This window comes from Sphaerodactylus townsendi, linkage group LG14 (assembly GCF_021028975.2).
Source record: "Sphaerodactylus townsendi isolate TG3544 linkage group LG14, MPM_Stown_v2.3, whole genome shotgun sequence".
NCBI classification, from domain to species: domain Eukaryota; kingdom Metazoa; phylum Chordata; class Lepidosauria; order Squamata; family Sphaerodactylidae; genus Sphaerodactylus; species Sphaerodactylus townsendi.
The window spans coordinates 5,821-21,619 of NC_059438.1; the positions used below are offsets into that span (position 1 = coordinate 5,821).

Consider the following 15,799-nt stretch of genomic DNA (forward strand, 5'->3'; position numbering starts at 1 on the left):
AAATTCTTGTTCAGCATTCTCGTGGGCCGTCTCCATTTGTCAGACTCAATGAGGGGGCTTTCCAGTTGGTGCTAACGTTTTAAAAATATAGTATCCGGTAAGCACTTGGGTATTTCAGTACAGTTTTAGAAGTTTAGCAGTTATGACTCACAGTAGGATTGCTATAGAGAGACTTAACTTGAAACTGACTTTTCTTTACAAGACTGTCTTTCAATATCTATACCTCGCTTTTCTTCTCAATGGCAGATATTATACCTTGTTTTTCTCCCGTCTTCAATTTTATCTTCATAACAACAACCATGTAAGATGGGTTAGGCTGAGGCAGGGGACAGGACAAAGGATAAATGAAGACTGTACTCTCCTTAGAGCAGGAAACTATCTTAAAATCTATGTTTGCTTTCTACTTTCTCAAGATGTCATGGATTCCTAAAAATTGAACTCAAAATATTACTGGTTGTTGTGGGTTTTCCAGTTGTGGTCTGGTAGATCTTGTGGCTGTGGCTGTGGTCTGGTAGATCTTGTTCCTAATGTTTCTAAAGTTTCGCCTGCATCTGGGCTGGCATCTTCAGAGCTGTTTCACAGAGGGAAGCCTGTTACACACTGTGTCCAGGGCTGCAGCCATTTAGTCGCACCCCTTCCCTCTGGGTCCATACACTGACTTCAAGATCTGGTGCAAAAACAGTTGTTTGGTCATGGTGGGGGAGGGCAGAAAACTCAGATTTTGCACATTTTTCCTAGATACACCTCTGCCATAATGTAAGAGGAAGATCCAGCCCAATTGATGCACCAGTGATTTCTGTGGACAAAATCCCAGATTGTTCTTTAACTTTCCCACTGAAAATATTTCACTTGGGCTGGATCTTAAATACATATAAAATAATGTCACCACTTGCCATTTCTGGACTTGGGGCACGAGTGTATGTGGGGGTTGTCTTAGTTGTCGCTTTCTAACAGCATATAAAATAAGCATTGATTCGGAGTTGCCGTATTGGTTGTTCACATTTTGCACATTGGCTACTGCTGAGAAACTTGTGAATCAAATTCTTGAGGAGAGACTGTGTGTTGAATTCATTTAAGTAATACTTCATCTGATTTACACACACACACAGAGCAAGTGGTCCCAGGTCTCTAGGCAACCAGGAAATACTGCGAAAGTTCTCTAGATAATGCCATTTGAATTGATCCTGCTTTGACGCAACAAGGTTGCTTCTGCTTCTATGAAAGCATGGCTATTGAAAACAAGATTGGATCTGGCAGACCCATTAAACTAAGAGAGGAACTCTCCTCCAGAGCAAGGAGATTTCCGCTGACGCACGAGGCACTTGCCTCGCAAGTTGGCGGAAGACCTTTTGCACCAGAGGAAAACACTGACATTAGTGGAATGCATCCATGGAATCCAACACAGTCCCACAATCATCACTTTTATAGCAAAAGATGGAAGAATTGAACAGACTCCGATCACTGCTCTCTTCCACTATAAGCATCAAGCAACCTTTTCTTTTCAAAATTTCTTTTTAAGGCTGCACAGGAGGAAGGGGAGATGCAAAATGGATTAAAAAACCCAGCAATCTTAAAAATCTTCTAATCACAAACAAAATGACCAAAGCACAATGTGACTGCAAAGAGGGATGTCTTCTTCCCCGTTTTCTTTACCATATCATTTCCTTGCCTTAGGAAATGAATACAATGATTTTTGTTCCAGATTGGTCTCCTGCCCCATCTGGTGGTAGGAAAGGGTAACACCAGTCCTTGGTTGGGAGCCCACCTCAGAAGACTGGGACTGCTAGGCAGAGGAATTCACCTGCCATGTCCTAACTAATTTTGTAACACATATTAATGTGAACAAGGAACACTAGATCCAGGAGATTTTTGGAGTAGCTGACAGTATCCATAACATGGCTAGAGAGAGAAGGGCTTCAGGGGTGGGGGATGAGAGATGGTTGCTCAAAGTATACAAGTAAAAGCTGTTGTTATTTGTAGCAAACAATCACCAAATAGTCACTCTTACAGGACTTAATGGTTACCTGTAGATCATCTATTTGATACACATGCAAATGGGAAAGCTGCATTGACTCACAAGGGTTATCTTGTGAGGGTTTTTTAAATTACATTTTTAAGTTTTATTTCCTTTACACGTTCAGTAAGAAGGGTACTTATAACCAATAAAAGAATAAAAACAAAGCAAACAAATCTGGTTTATACATAATTATTTGTCATTGGGTATGTATCTAATCAACATAATCATTGACTTCAACCCAAGTTGTTTCAAACTATCGTTTATTATTGCTTTTAAGTGCTTTAAACTTGTTAAAAGATTAAAGACTTATCCACTTATTATGCTATATACAGAAAATGTACAGAAAATAAAAAAAATGGGTAATCCATTGTTCTGCAATTAACTGTTCATCAGTCAAAATCCATTGTTGCATATTCATCAACTGTTATCATTAAATTCATTACTTAATTGATGCAGAAGATTTTTAGAGTCGCTAACAATGATCCATAACATGGCTAGAGGGAGAAGGGCTTCTATGGGCATAAACATTGTTATTCCCTCAGTTCCCACTTGACATTATTCACATGAAGATGTCCCAAGGAGAGTGCAAGGGGGGGGGGGAATATGAGGTTGCTCAAAGTGTACAAGTAAAAGTCGTTGTTATTTACAGCAAACAATCGCCATATATTGTCGAAGGCTTTCAAGGTCAGATTCAACTGGTTGTGGTGGGTTTTCTGGGCTGTGTGGCTGTGGTCTGGTCGAACTTGTTCCTAACGTTTCGCCTGCACCTGGGGCTGGCATCTTCAGAGGTGTATCCCACTAAACATTTCTGTCTCACTAGACACAGACTTCTCTCTGTGATACACCTCTGAAGATGCCAACCGCAGATGCAGGCGAAACGTTAGGAACAAGATCTACCAGACCACGGCCACACAGCCCAGAAAACCCACCACAACCAATCACCATATAGTCACTCTTACAGGACTTAATGATTACCTGTAGTAGATGATCATCTATTTGATACTCATGCAAATGGGAAAGCTACGACTCACAAGGATTATCTTTCACTTTCTCCTGTACCTCTCCCCTCACACTCTTCCCCTGCACACTAGTACACTTGCCTATGAAATAATTCTTTCACATTTCTTTTTAAAAAGCCAGAGAATAAAGATTCAAGTTTTGAAGAGTACATGATTATAGTGCTGTCTGAACTGTTCATCGCTGGGTGCTGGGTGGTTTCCGGGCTGTATGGCCGTGTTCTAGCAGCATTCTCTCCTGACGTTTCGCCTGCATCTGTGGCTGGCATCCTCTGAAGATCCTCTGAAGATGCCAGCCACAGATGCAGGCGAAACTTCAGGATACCCCCCCCCCCCCCCCCCCCCCCCCCCCCCCACCCCCCCCCCCCCCCACCCCCCCCCCCCCCCACCCCCCCCCCCCCCCACCCCCCCCCCCCCCCACCCCCCCCCCCCCCCACCCCCCCCCCCCCCCACCCCCCCCCCCCCCCACCCCCCCCCCCCCCCACCCCCCCCCCCCCCCACCCCCCCCCCCCCCCACCCCCCCCCCCCCCCACCCCCCCCCCCCCCCACCCCCCCCCCCCCCCACCCCCCCCCCCCCCCACCCCCCCCCCCCCCCACCCCCCCCCCCCCCCACCCCCCCCCCCCCCCACCCCCCCCCCCCCCCACCCCCCCCCCCCCCCACCCCCCCCCCCCCCCACCCCCCCCCCCCCCCACCCCCCCCCCCCCCCACCCCCCCCCCCCCCCACCCCCCCCCCCCCCCACCCCCCCCCCCCCCCACCCCCCCCCCCCCCCACCCCCCCCCCCCCCCACCCCCCCCCCCCCCCACCCCCCCCCCCCCCCACCCCCCCCCCCCCCCACCCCCCCCCCCCCCCACCCCCCCCCCCCCCCACCCCCCCCCCCCCCCACCCCCCCCCCCCCCCACCCCCCCCCCCCCCCACCCCCCCCCCCCCCCACCCCCCCCCCCCCCCACCCCCCCCCCCCCCCACCCCCCCCCCCCCCCACCCCCCCCCCCCCCCACCCCCCCCCCCCCCCACCCCCCCCCCCCCCCACCCCCCCCCCCCCCCACCCCCCCCCCCCCCCACCCCCCCCCCCCCCCACCCCCCCCCCCCCCCACCCCCCCCCCCCCCCACCCCCCCCCCCCCCCACCCCCCCCCCCCCCCACCCCCCCCCCCCCCCACCCCCCCCCCCCCCCACCCCCCCCCCCCCCCACCCCCCCCCCCCCCCACCCCCCCCCCCCCCCACCCCCCCCCCCCCCCACCCCCCCCCCCCCCCACCCCCCCCCCCCCCCACCCCCCCCCCCCCCCACCCCCCCCCCCCCCCACCCCCCCCCCCCCCCACCCCCCCCCCCCCCCACCCCCCCCCCCCCCCACCCCCCCCCCCCCCCACCCCCCCCCCCCCCCACCCCCCCCCCCCCCCACCCCCCCCCCCCCCCACCCCCCCCCCCCCCCACCCCCCCCCCCCCCCACCCCCCCCCCCCCCCACCCCCCCCCCCCCCCACCCCCCCCCCCCCCCACCCCCCCCCCCCCCCACCCCCCCCCCCCCCCACCCCCCCCCCCCCCCACCCCCCCCCCCCCCCACCCCCCCCCCCCCCCACCCCCCCCCCCCCCCACCCCCCCCCCCCCCCACCCCCCCCCCCCCCCACCCCCCCCCCCCCCCACCCCCCCCCCCCCCCACCCCCCCCCCCCCCCACCCCCCCCCCCCCCCACCCCCCCCCCCCCCCACCCCCCCCCCCCCCCACCCCCCCCCCCCCCCACCCCCCCCCCCCCCCACCCCCCCCCCCCCCCACCCCCCCCCCCCCCCACCCCCCCCCCCCCCCACCCCCCCCCCCCCCCACCCCCCCCCCCCCCCACCCCCCCCCCCCCCCACCCCCCCCCCCCCCCACCCCCCCCCCCCCCCACCCCCCCCCCCCCCCACCCCCCCCCCCCCCCACCCCCCCCCCCCCCCACCCCCCCCCCCCCCCACCCCCCCCCCCCCCCACCCCCCCCCCCCCCCACCCCCCCCCCCCCCCACCCCCCCCCCCCCCCACCCCCCCCCCCCCCCACCCCCCCCCCCCCCCACCCCCCCCCCCCCCCACCCCCCCCCCCCCCCACCCCCCCCCCCCCCCACCCCCCCCCCCCCCCACCCCCCCCCCCCCCCACCCCCCCCCCCCCCCACCCCCCCCCCCCCCCACCCCCCCCCCCCCCCACCCCCCCCCCCCCCCACCCCCCCCCCCCCCCACCCCCCCCCCCCCCCACCCCCCCCCCCCCCCACCCCCCCCCCCCCCCACCCCCCCCCCCCCCCACCCCCCCCCCCCCCCACCCCCCCCCCCCCCCACCCCCCCCCCCCCCCACCCCCCCCCCCCCCCACCCCCCCCCCCCCCCACCCCCCCCCCCCCCCACCCCCCCCCCCCCCCACCCCCCCCCCCCCCCACCCCCCCCCCCCCCCACCCCCCCCCCCCCCCACCCCCCCCCCCCCCCACCCCCCCCCCCCCCCACCCCCCCCCCCCCCCACCCCCCCCCCCCCCCACCCCCCCCCCCCCCCACCCCCCCCCCCCCCCACCCCCCCCCCCCCCCACCCCCCCCCCCCCCCACCCCCCCCCCCCCCCACCCCCCCCCCCCCCCACCCCCCCCCCCCCCCACCCCCCCCCCCCCCCACCCCCCCCCCCCCCCACCCCCCCCCCCCCCCACCCCCCCCCCCCCCCACCCCCCCCCCCCCCCACCCCCCCCCCCCCCCACCCCCCCCCCCCCCCACCCCCCCCCCCCCCCACCCCCCCCCCCCCCCACCCCCCCCCCCCCCCACCCCCCCCCCCCCCCACCCCCCCCCCCCCCCACCCCCCCCCCCCCCCACCCCCCCCCCCCCCCACCCCCCCCCCCCCCCACCCCCCCCCCCCCCCACCCCCCCCCCCCCCCACCCCCCCCCCCCCCCACCCCCCCCCCCCCCCACCCCCCCCCCCCCCCACCCCCCCCCCCCCCCACCCCCCCCCCCCCCCACCCCCCCCCCCCCCCACCCCCCCCCCCCCCCACCCCCCCCCCCCCCCACCCCCCCCCTCCCCCCCCCCCCCCCCCTCTCCCACTCACCCCCCCCCACACCCACCCCCCCCCCCACCCCCCCCACCCCCCCCCCCCCCCCCCCCCACCCCCCCCCCCCCCCACCCCCCCCCCCCCCCCCCCCCCCCCCCCCCCGGCCCCCCCCCCGCCCCCCCCCCCCCCCCCCCCCCCCCCCCCCCCCCCCCCCCTCCCCCCCCCCCCCCCTCCCCCCCCCCCTCCCTCCCCCCCCCCCCCCCCCCCCCCCCCCCCCCCCCCCCCCCCCCCCCCCACCCCCCCCCCCCCCCCCCCCCCCCCCCCCCCCCCCCCCCCCCCCCCCTCCATCCATCCATCCATCCATCCATCCATCCATCCATCCATCCATCCATATTGCCACTCTTCCGAATTAGCTCAGAGCAGCTCACAACATACCTACAAAACTTTGCAATTTCATCTAAAGTACTAACAACTAACTCAATAAAATTAGTAACTATTGAGCAACTAGTACACACAAACTTAAACAGACTAAAAACATGCAACTGACAAAAAAATCCACACATGTTCCCACCCACCTTCAATTTCAGTTTTCGGGCCTTTTTTGTTGCCCTGCTAAAGAAGATAGCAGATGGACAATGAGTAAATGGTGTATTGTTTTGGGAATCATATTTGCGAAAAACAACTTTGCAGGCTTTTGAGTTACGTGAAGGGGATCTCTCACCTAGATCAGAGAGGTGCCTGTTACTCATATGTAGACATGGGAGCAGACTGGCCCTTTAGCATACTGGGAAAGGACCTGGCAGGCTGCTAACCAAGAGGGCCCAAGAAAACTGCACAGGCCTACACCTGTCAGTCATGGTGATCAGTGGCCGCAGCCTGCCTGTCTCTCAGGCTCCTGAAGTGGTGCTCAACAGCACAGGAGTTTTAATTTATTTACATTATCTTATATTTACAGTCTGCCTTTCTCATTGAGACGCAAGGCAGATAACACAATTTTAGTCAGTGCAATTGCAACCAACAAACTTTCCTTTAAAAAGTGCAACACTTTTAATTCAGTAATTTGTTACTCTATACCCCACCTTTCCTCTTGTCTCTATGCAGCAAGTACACAAGAAGAAACAGATGGCAAACTGATAATTGAAATCCTGGTTCCAACCTTTGCCACAGATTCACTGCATGGCTTTGGTCAAGTCTCCAACTTCAGTTTCAGTTGAGCAACAAGCAGTGACAGTCCCAGCCAGCCATGGTGTAGTGCTTAGTGTCAGACTTGGATCTGGGGGCCCTGAATTCAAATCCACATTCTGCCACAGAAGGTTTCTATGCCAGTCACACACTTAGTCAACCTACCTCAAAAGGCAGTTGTCGGAGCATCAGTTGAAGGAGGGAACTATGTCATTTGCTTTGGAGTCTCAATGGCGAGGAAAGTAGGGTATAAATAAATGTTTAAAGCATTTATATGCTGATTAATCACTGGCAATGATGCAAGTGTGGCTCATGACCGAACATGAGTCAGTTGCAAAGAAAAGCCATTCTGCAAATGCTCAAAGGCACCCTCACCTTGACGAATGACGACAAGATGCAATAGCAAAGTTGCAACTTGATACTGGCCTGGGTGTTCATGGACTTAAAATGCTCCCTCTTTTTGTAGCATCCATGAACATTTAATACAGAATTACTTCAGAAGCCAGTGCGCTTACCCTGAAATAACGGTGTTGCATTGCATTACAATTGCTAAAGGATAAGGGGAAAAAATGATGCTTCGTCTAAAAACGGGCTGCATAGCAACCTCTCCAAAGGGCTACGAAATGAAACAAAGAGCTGCGCTAACAGATGGCTTTTTCTTCTTGTTGTGGTTTTGCGCTACCGTGGACAGCTCCGCTTTTGCAATTCGCCAGGTACGAAGAAAACCTGCAGCATGTATCACGCGATTACCAAAGCGCGTCTCACGACCTGATCATTCCCGCCCGTCCACGCGTGGCCAAAGCGTCACCCTCCCGCTGGGAAACCGTCCCTTCTCCTTCCCGCAGCCAGGCAATCCCCACCTGGCAAAGCCGGGCGAGCCGAACGCTTTTTTCACAGCGGGGCTTTCCCTTCACACGTGACGCTTGCCTGCCCTGGATTTTTAAAAATAGCCGGGAAGCTCCCGCCACGGTGGGTTTTCCGCAGAGAGGATTGTGACTAATCCCCACCCCCACCCCCCTGGCTGGCACCTCGCCTTCCTTCCCCGGCCCGCTTCTTCCAGGCAGGGGAGGGCGTGGCCGGAATCCTAACTCCGAACCTGGTTGGACGGTGGCTCATCCTGACGTCACAATGAGAGGAGGTGCCCGGCTGGCAGAAAGGGGATAAAAAGAGAGGAGACTGGTGCGCCTCTGCAAGTCAGCCCGGGAGAGGAGCTGGGATTTAGGAGCAGAAGAAGCGCTTCCTTGGGGGCGAGTGTTTTGTGCGCGCACAACTTCCTCGGACCTGGTCCCTCTGAGCAGCCTTTCCCAGGTAAGCTGGCTGTTGCAATCGTGGGGGGGTTGGCAAGAGGTCCCTTCCGGCAGCGCATCGTTGCCATTAACCCAGCAGAAGTTGGGCAGAAGGGTCCAGGCATCGGTGGCAGCCCAGGTGGCGATTGGATTTCTTCTGCTCCGATTTTCCTGCTTAGGGCTGTGCGCTCAGTCCGGGGGATGCTTGAAAGAACACACTTTTAAAAAGAAAGTCACTTGGAGAGGATTGAAAGGATCTCCTCCGATGCTGCTGGTGCGCTTCTGGTTGGCATTTGGAAATAGGCATGGCGTGTCTCTGTGTGTGGATCTCGGGGGATGCTGATCAGCATTCTGGGTTTGATCTGAACCAAAAGGATCAGATCTTCTATTCTCTTTTGCCCCTTTTGCAAACTCCCAGACGGAGCAAGAGACCTGTTGCCTTTTGTTTCCTCCAGTAATTGTCTTGCTCCTTTGAATAGTCGTTTGGGCACTAACTGCTTGAGGCAAACTGGCCACAAAAGGGAGTGATGCTATCTCTGTACTAGGAACATTAGTGAAGTTTAACCGGGGTGGGGTGGGGGTCTTGCTTTCTCACAGGTACAGCAGGGATGTACAGGGGAGGGGGCTGTAGATCAGGCAGCCAAAAAACAGGGCTTGGTTTGGAGTGACCTGACTCTCCTTTGTCCGCCAGGTAGCCCAATGACCTTGAACCGTGGTGACAAGCTGAGATACCTGGACAAGCGGCGTGGCAGCATGCCTTTCGCCCTGCACCAACAGCCCCTGCACCGGCGGAGCATGCCGGTGGACGAGCGGGAGTTGCAAGCCTCCCTGCCCCAAGCCCAGCTGTCGCAGCTGGTGCGCTGCACTTCTTACAACCCCTCCGAGGAAGCGCATCACCAGCAAGGCTGGACTTCAGACTCTTCTGACTCGGTCATCTCCTCCGGCAGCGACTCTGACAACAATCTCTACAAAGTCATCCTGCTGGGCGAGCATGGCGTGGGGAAGACCAGCCTGGCCAGGATCTTTGGGGGAGTGGAAGATTGCCCGGATGCCGAAGAAGCTGGTGAGTGGAGACAGGAGCAGGGGGATGCCCAAAGGGGGGGTTGTATGTGTGTCCCCCAAGGGCACATGTATCGTGCAGGGGGTGGGACTTTTTCAATTGGATTTGTATCTTGCTTTTCTCCCCAATTGGATCCCAAAGTTGCTTGCATGAATCATCTCTCCTCCGTTTTATATTCACAACAGCCCTGTGAGGTAGATCAGGGTGAGAGTGTGACTGGCCCAGGTGCCCTTAGCAAGCTTCCTTAGATATTCAAACCTGGGTCTTTCCAGATCCTAGTCCAGTCAGAAGGTGATGAAATCCAGGGCTGCCATGGGGTGGAAATTTGGGAGGGGAGTACCCATGAAACAGTTTGATGTACGTGCCCCTAAATTTGCTGCAGGCAATGTTGGGACACAACTTTGGGATGGCAGGAAGCTTTCCTTTTATTGCCCTGCAAAATGTTCCCCCATCAACTTTTGTGTTGTCCCAGAGGACAATGTATCCAGTATGATACACCTAACCCCTTGATGTGGCATCATACTCACACTTAGAGCCCCTTCCTGCCTTACCCATGAGAAGATAACTTTAATATAAAACCCACAGACACAATGTTTAGGCTGAAGCCATAGAGATGGGTGACGTCATATTTGTGTGTGTTGAATGGCGATGAAATGAAACATGCTTTACTTCTATGAAGTCCCAGATCGTGCCCACGACTCTGAGGAAACTGATCACCTACACTGATCAGCAGCAATAGTCAGACTTTAGTATTTATTTATTTATTTATTTATTTATTATATTTGTATACCGCCCTCCCCGAAGGCTCAGTATGAAGCAGTTCTTCATATGCTAAGAAGAAGAGTGCTTGTGAGCAGTTCTGATTTTTATAGCAACAAAATCTGCAGTCTCTTCATGGAGATAATACTATTTTGAAGGGTTCATATAAACAATTTTTGTACTTCTTACCTGTAACCACTGACCTGATTGGGATGGTCCAGGCTAGTCTGATATCACCACATCTCAGAGCTAAGCAGGGTCAGCCCTAGTTAGGACTTGGATGGGAGACCGTCAAGGAAGTCCAGGGTTGCTATGAAGAGGAAGGCAGTGGTCAATTACTTCTGAATGTTTCTTCTCTTGGAAACCTTATAAGGGGGTCACCATAAATCAACTGTGACTTGACATCACTTCACATACATATCTACGGTCCCTAAACTAGGAGTGAATTACTATGCAGTTGCTTCAACGTAAGAGTGGAAATCAGTGGACGCAGATATGAGTGACTGCACGTGGTTGCTTGGTTTCCACCAGGAGAAAAATCGGGATTTTAAAATTTTGTAGAGTTGGGTTTTTTTGATCAATTAATAAAAACAGCCGGAACGTTCTGTTCCAAAATTCTCCCTCTTAGAATCACACCTCATGAAGTTGGCCAGTGTAGTCTACATTTTGTTTAAAAAAAAAAACGGAGTGAGGGAAGTTCTGTATTTTACTTGCTGCATCAGAGTACAAGAAACTTGCCAGTGATATTTTTAAATCTCCCCTGCTGTTTTTGGCCTGAGTAGCAGAACATTATGTTTTGTTTTTAAATTCACTTTTAATAAAAACAAATGTTTTTAAAACATGTTGTTCAGAGTACCTCTCTTGTTGCGCCTGTTTCTATGGGCTGTTGTACTACAACAGGGTTTTGGAAGGGAGAATAATTGGAAGCATTTAGCTAAACAACCATGATTGTAGCATTAACACAGTTGCTTTGAAGTGGATGGATCTTTCTCAAATGGGATTCTCTTCTAAAGAACAGGGAGGTGTGCCTTTGTCTTCAGGACATGGAGCAACTGTGTGAGGAAAACCCTGGCCCTTCCAGCAACTTACCTCATTGTATCCTGCAGCTTTTAGTATTTTTCTCCCAGCCTGGTTCACTTCTGGTGTTGGGACTTGTTTGGGAGAAAAAGAGTGGAATGAGAGAAGGAGGTGAAGAGTTGTCCCTTCTCCCCTCTTCCACTTTCTCCTCACAGTGACCCCTTGAATAAGGTTAGAATGAGAAGTAATGGTCCAACTGTGCGCTTCATGGCCAAGCAGTGATTTGAGTTTGCTTCTTCTTGGCCACCTGACCACTCACCACACTGGCTGACATAACCGAACAGCTTCTGTATATGGCTTGCTCTGTATTCGTAGTTTACTGTCTGTACATGAAGTGACAGTAGAAACTATAAGTTTTTTCTCCCCTAACATTCTTAATTTTATTCCCTTTCAGGCAATACATATGACAGATCTATTGTAGTTGATGGCGAAGAAGCTTCCCTTGTGGTGTTTGACATTTGGGAACAGGTAAATATCTTGGCCCCGTTGATTATTGTTGTTTATATTTTCTCATGTTAGACTTAGCAAAATTCAACAATCAGTTTTGTAAAACAGCTAAGCCAGGGGTAGGGAACCTGCGGCTCTCCAGATGTTCAGGAACTACAATTCCCATCAGCCTCTGTCAGCATGGCCTACCCCTGAGCTAAGCCAAGCTTAATGTAAGGAGTATTATTCCTCAGTTGAACTGGAGGGACTAGCACCTTGAACCTGAATTTTATACTAGTCCTGGAGTTGCAGAGTTAGCATCTGTGCAGCTTTAGTGTAGCACTCTGGCTTGCCCCCTAGGACTGGTTGGCATGGCTCATCACTGGTACCTTTTAACCAGCGTGAATCTTCTAAACTAGGAGAAGAGGCAGTTTCCAGTGATATGTGCATCCAACCTGTTCCACGATAGCAAACTTTTGCCACTGGATTGTCTTGTCACACAGGAACATCTAGGTGTCAACAATTGCTCTAGCACAGTGATACCACTCCCTTCAGTGATGTGTAGGTGCTGTCTAAGGGCACTTTCACACATGGCGAATGATCCCCCCATCAATCCCCTTTCAATGCACTTTAGTGACTGTTCGCACAGCAAAATCCAGATGCAAAGCATGTTGAAAGTAGAAACCACATTTTTCAGCATATGTGAAAGTACCCTTTAAATCTGCTGAAATCTGCCTCTCTTTGGAGAGTTCAGATACTGGTTTGATGGACTCTAGATAGCTATGATTATTATAGTGGTCTATGTTCAGACCATCACCCTAGCCATAGTTAGTTTAATTAAACTATGGTTTCATGCAGTGTCTGGACCAAGCTTATAGCTCTCCCATTTTTGCTTCCTTTGGCTTGGACAGGTACATTTGGCTTGGTCAGCTACAAAAGGTACATTTGTGCAGACAACATAGGGCAGAAAGCTAAAATGCTGAACTAAGAATGCTGAGCTAGGGTGACTACTTGCTGTAGTACAAACGTATTTGTTGCTTTTTGAAACTTAAGGATGATAACCAATGGCTTCAGAATCAGTGTATGAAAATGGGGGATGCCTACATCATTGTTTACTCCGTGACGGATAAAGTCAGCTTTGAGAAGGCCTCAGAACTGAGAATTCAGCTGCGAAGAGCAAGGCAAACGGAAGACATTCCTATCATTCTCGTGGGAAACAAGAGTGACCTGGTCCGATCACGGGAAGTCTCTGTAGATGGTAAGAGGCTTTACCTTCATATATTTTCCAGGGTTTTGCCAATGAGAATCTAGTAGATCTCTTACAATAAGTCATTTTCAGTGTCCTTGGACAGTAGATTCTGGAGAGACAAAAGGAAGTACTGTTCCACTCAAAGAGTGATTGGCTTGTGGAGTTCACTCCCATGGGGTATGGTGAAAGACAGCAGGTTTTAAAGGGGAGTTGGGAAATTCAGGAAGGACTATCAACAGCTAGCTGTGGAATGGTAGAATCAGATCTATGAAGCTGAGCAGGATCAGTAGTTGGATGGGAAACCACCAAAGAGCACTTTACCAAGGAAGGCAATGGCAAATCAAGTCTGCTTCTCGCTTGCCTTGAAAACCCTATGGGATCCCCATAAGTTGGTTGCGACTTGATAGCGGTTTACTCACAATACACACAATCAATAGCTACTAGCCCTAGTAGCTAAATAGTAGTGCTGAGGGGCAACAAAAGATAAGAGACTTTATCCTCCGTATCATGTTTGTAGGCGTTCTGGGGGCTCCTGGTTGGGTACTTTTTGACACATAATGCTGGACTAGATGGACCATTGGTCTCATCTCGCACAGTTCTTACATTAAGAAAGTTTAGAGTGGTCCTTCCCAACTGTTAAGATCCTTTTAACTGGAGATGCCTGGCCTTCTTACCCTTCTTACCCTGGAGGGCCTGGCCTTCTTACCCTTCGCTTGCAAAGTACATTGGTTCTCTATGAGTGTCAAATATTGTCCTTTCGTTGAACCACAGCACTTTCCGTTTGAGCAACTGGTTGACCCCTGCAGATATATTTCCCCCCTAGTATCTTGGAAAGTAAAAAGGAAACATGGTTGCCCCTAACAGGGGTACACTTATTCTGCTATTACTCTAGCTAGGGTGTTTTATAGCATTTCAAAAACCTTTCAACTAGATAAGACAGTAGCAAACATGTGTTTGTGAGGAGAAAATTGGTTAGATCCTACTATCCTTTCCAGTGATGAAAGAGAGAGGATAGCTGAAAAAGTTATGCTAGGAATTGGGTGTCCAAATAGACACCCCACACCCCACCCACAGTTTGGGGACTGCAGTGGGGAAGAAACAGCACAACACAGCCAAGAAGATGGTGGTATCTTGTGTGGGATCTTGCTAGATGCCTATTACAATATTCCCTTCAGCTCTTGGGCAGAAGTTGCCTTTTATATGACACCCCTCTGTCGATTTTATTGTAAGTAATTCTATCTTGCTCCGCACCTTCCAGAAGGACGAGCTTGCGCCGTGGTGTTTGACTGCAAGTTTATAGAGACTTCTGCTGCTCTGCATCACAACGTGAAGGACCTGTTCGAAGGGATTGTCCGGCAAATTCGGCTACGCAAAGACAGCAAGGAGGACAACGCTCGGCGAATGGCGAACACCAAAAGGAGAGAGAGCATCAGCAAGAAAGCCAAGAGGTTCCTGGGCCGAATCGTGGCCAAGAACAATAAGAAGATGGCCTTTAAGGCCAAGTCCAAATCTTGCCATGACTTGTCAGTGCTTTAATGGGGCACCTTTGGAAGACCAGATGCTGTGTGTGTTTGTGTATGTGTGTGGGATTGTGAACATGGCTTTGATTGTAAAGAGTGGAAACAGAATTATGGACCTGAGCCACACGGTGAGAGAGAAGTGCTCTCCTTCATGCCTTAAGGCTCCTAAGCAAGACTTGGAAAGAAGATGACCATGTCTTCATTGGCAATTGGTTTTTATGCTTCTGTGTTCATGAGGAACTGAACAGAATTTTCCAGTTCTGTGGCTTTGTATGCCTGCGCCTTCACTGTGTACCCTTGTTAACTGTCCTGTGGATATCAGGGATGCAGGGATCTGAATGAATGGTAAAACTGATCAGTGTCATCATTTTTGTCCTTTGCAGATCAAGACTTGAATCAATGTACGCAGGATCGTACAGTCTTCTTTGGTATATATTAGAAAGCTCTAATCTTTTTTTTTTACAAAAATGTGGGCTGGATCAGGCCATTCTAAGTGCATTTAGGACAGGAGACCGCAAAATCTAGACTAAACTATTATTTTTTTGAAGTTAATTTGCACTTTCATTAACTCTTTAATTTGTAATTTGTTTACATGCAAATTTTATAATAAAGTATTTCTGGTTACAACTAGGTTGTTTTTCTTTCCCTTTCTGATACGAGGGACAATATGTTTTCAAAGTGACTTGTGTAATTAAAAGACACAGAGTAGTACAAAAAATCAGAGCCAGCGAGGTGTAGTGGTTAAGAGCAGGTGCACTCTAATCTGGGGAACCGGGTTTGATTCCCCGCTCTGCCACTTGAGCTGTGGAGGCTTATCTGGGGAACCAGATTAGCTTGTGCACTCCAACACATGCCAGCTGGGTGACCTTGGGCTAGTCACAGTTCTTTGGAGCTCTTTCAGCCCCACCCACCTCACAGGTGTACGTTGTGGGAGCAGGGGAAGGGAAAAGATATTGTAAGCCCCTTTGAGAAAGTGGGAGGGGGGTGTTCCAAACTTCTCTCTTCATTTATCTGGCTTGAAAGGCGAATCAGAATTCTATTTCTCAGAAATAAAAGTAGCAATAAAAATCAACAGATTCTCTACAAATGAGGCTGCAATTTTGTCCAGAAGACCCTTTCCCTGCAGGTCATCTTTCCACTTAAGACCTTCAGTAGCAGATTTTCTCCTGTGAGATTCTAAGTGCACATTCTGTGTTATAGGAATAATTGTATGTGTACAAAGTGTCATC

General features: G+C 53.8%; 1 protein-coding gene across 2 annotated transcripts; it reads left to right on the plus strand.

Moving 5' to 3' along the window:
• Positions 1-8,383: 8,383 nt before the first annotated feature.
• RRAD (RRAD, Ras related glycolysis inhibitor and calcium channel regulator) lies at positions 8,384-15,197 on the plus strand. Of its 2 annotated transcripts, none has more exons than XM_048515166.1 (5): positions 8,384-8,501; positions 9,175-9,542; positions 11,770-11,843; positions 12,855-13,059; positions 14,309-15,197. In XM_048515166.1, exons 2-5 carry the CDS (start codon positions 9,179-9,181, stop codon positions 14,584-14,586), a joined length of 921 nt encoding a protein of 306 aa, XP_048371123.1. In that variant the 5' UTR covers positions 8,384-8,501; positions 9,175-9,178; the 3' UTR covers positions 14,587-15,197. The 2 variants fall into 2 exon arrangements, with proteins under 2 accessions (XP_048371123.1, XP_048371122.1); XM_048515165.1 differs by having other exon boundaries at positions 8,397-8,501; positions 9,171-9,542.
• Positions 15,198-15,799: the final 602 nt, after the last annotated feature.

Bases quoted from the DNA above. Each gene is read 5' to 3' on its own strand.
- RRAD (XM_048515166.1), top strand. From the start codon at position 9,179: ATGACCTTGAACCGTGGTGACAAGCTGAGATACCTGGACAAGCGGCGT. The intron at 9,543-11,769 runs GTGAGTGGAGAC...ATTCCCTTTCAG, and splicing joins CCCGGATGCCGAAGAAGCTG to GCAATACATATGACAGATCT. The intron at 13,060-14,308 runs GTAAGAGGCTTT...CGCACCTTCCAG, and splicing joins ACGGGAAGTCTCTGTAGATG to AAGGACGAGCTTGCGCCGTG.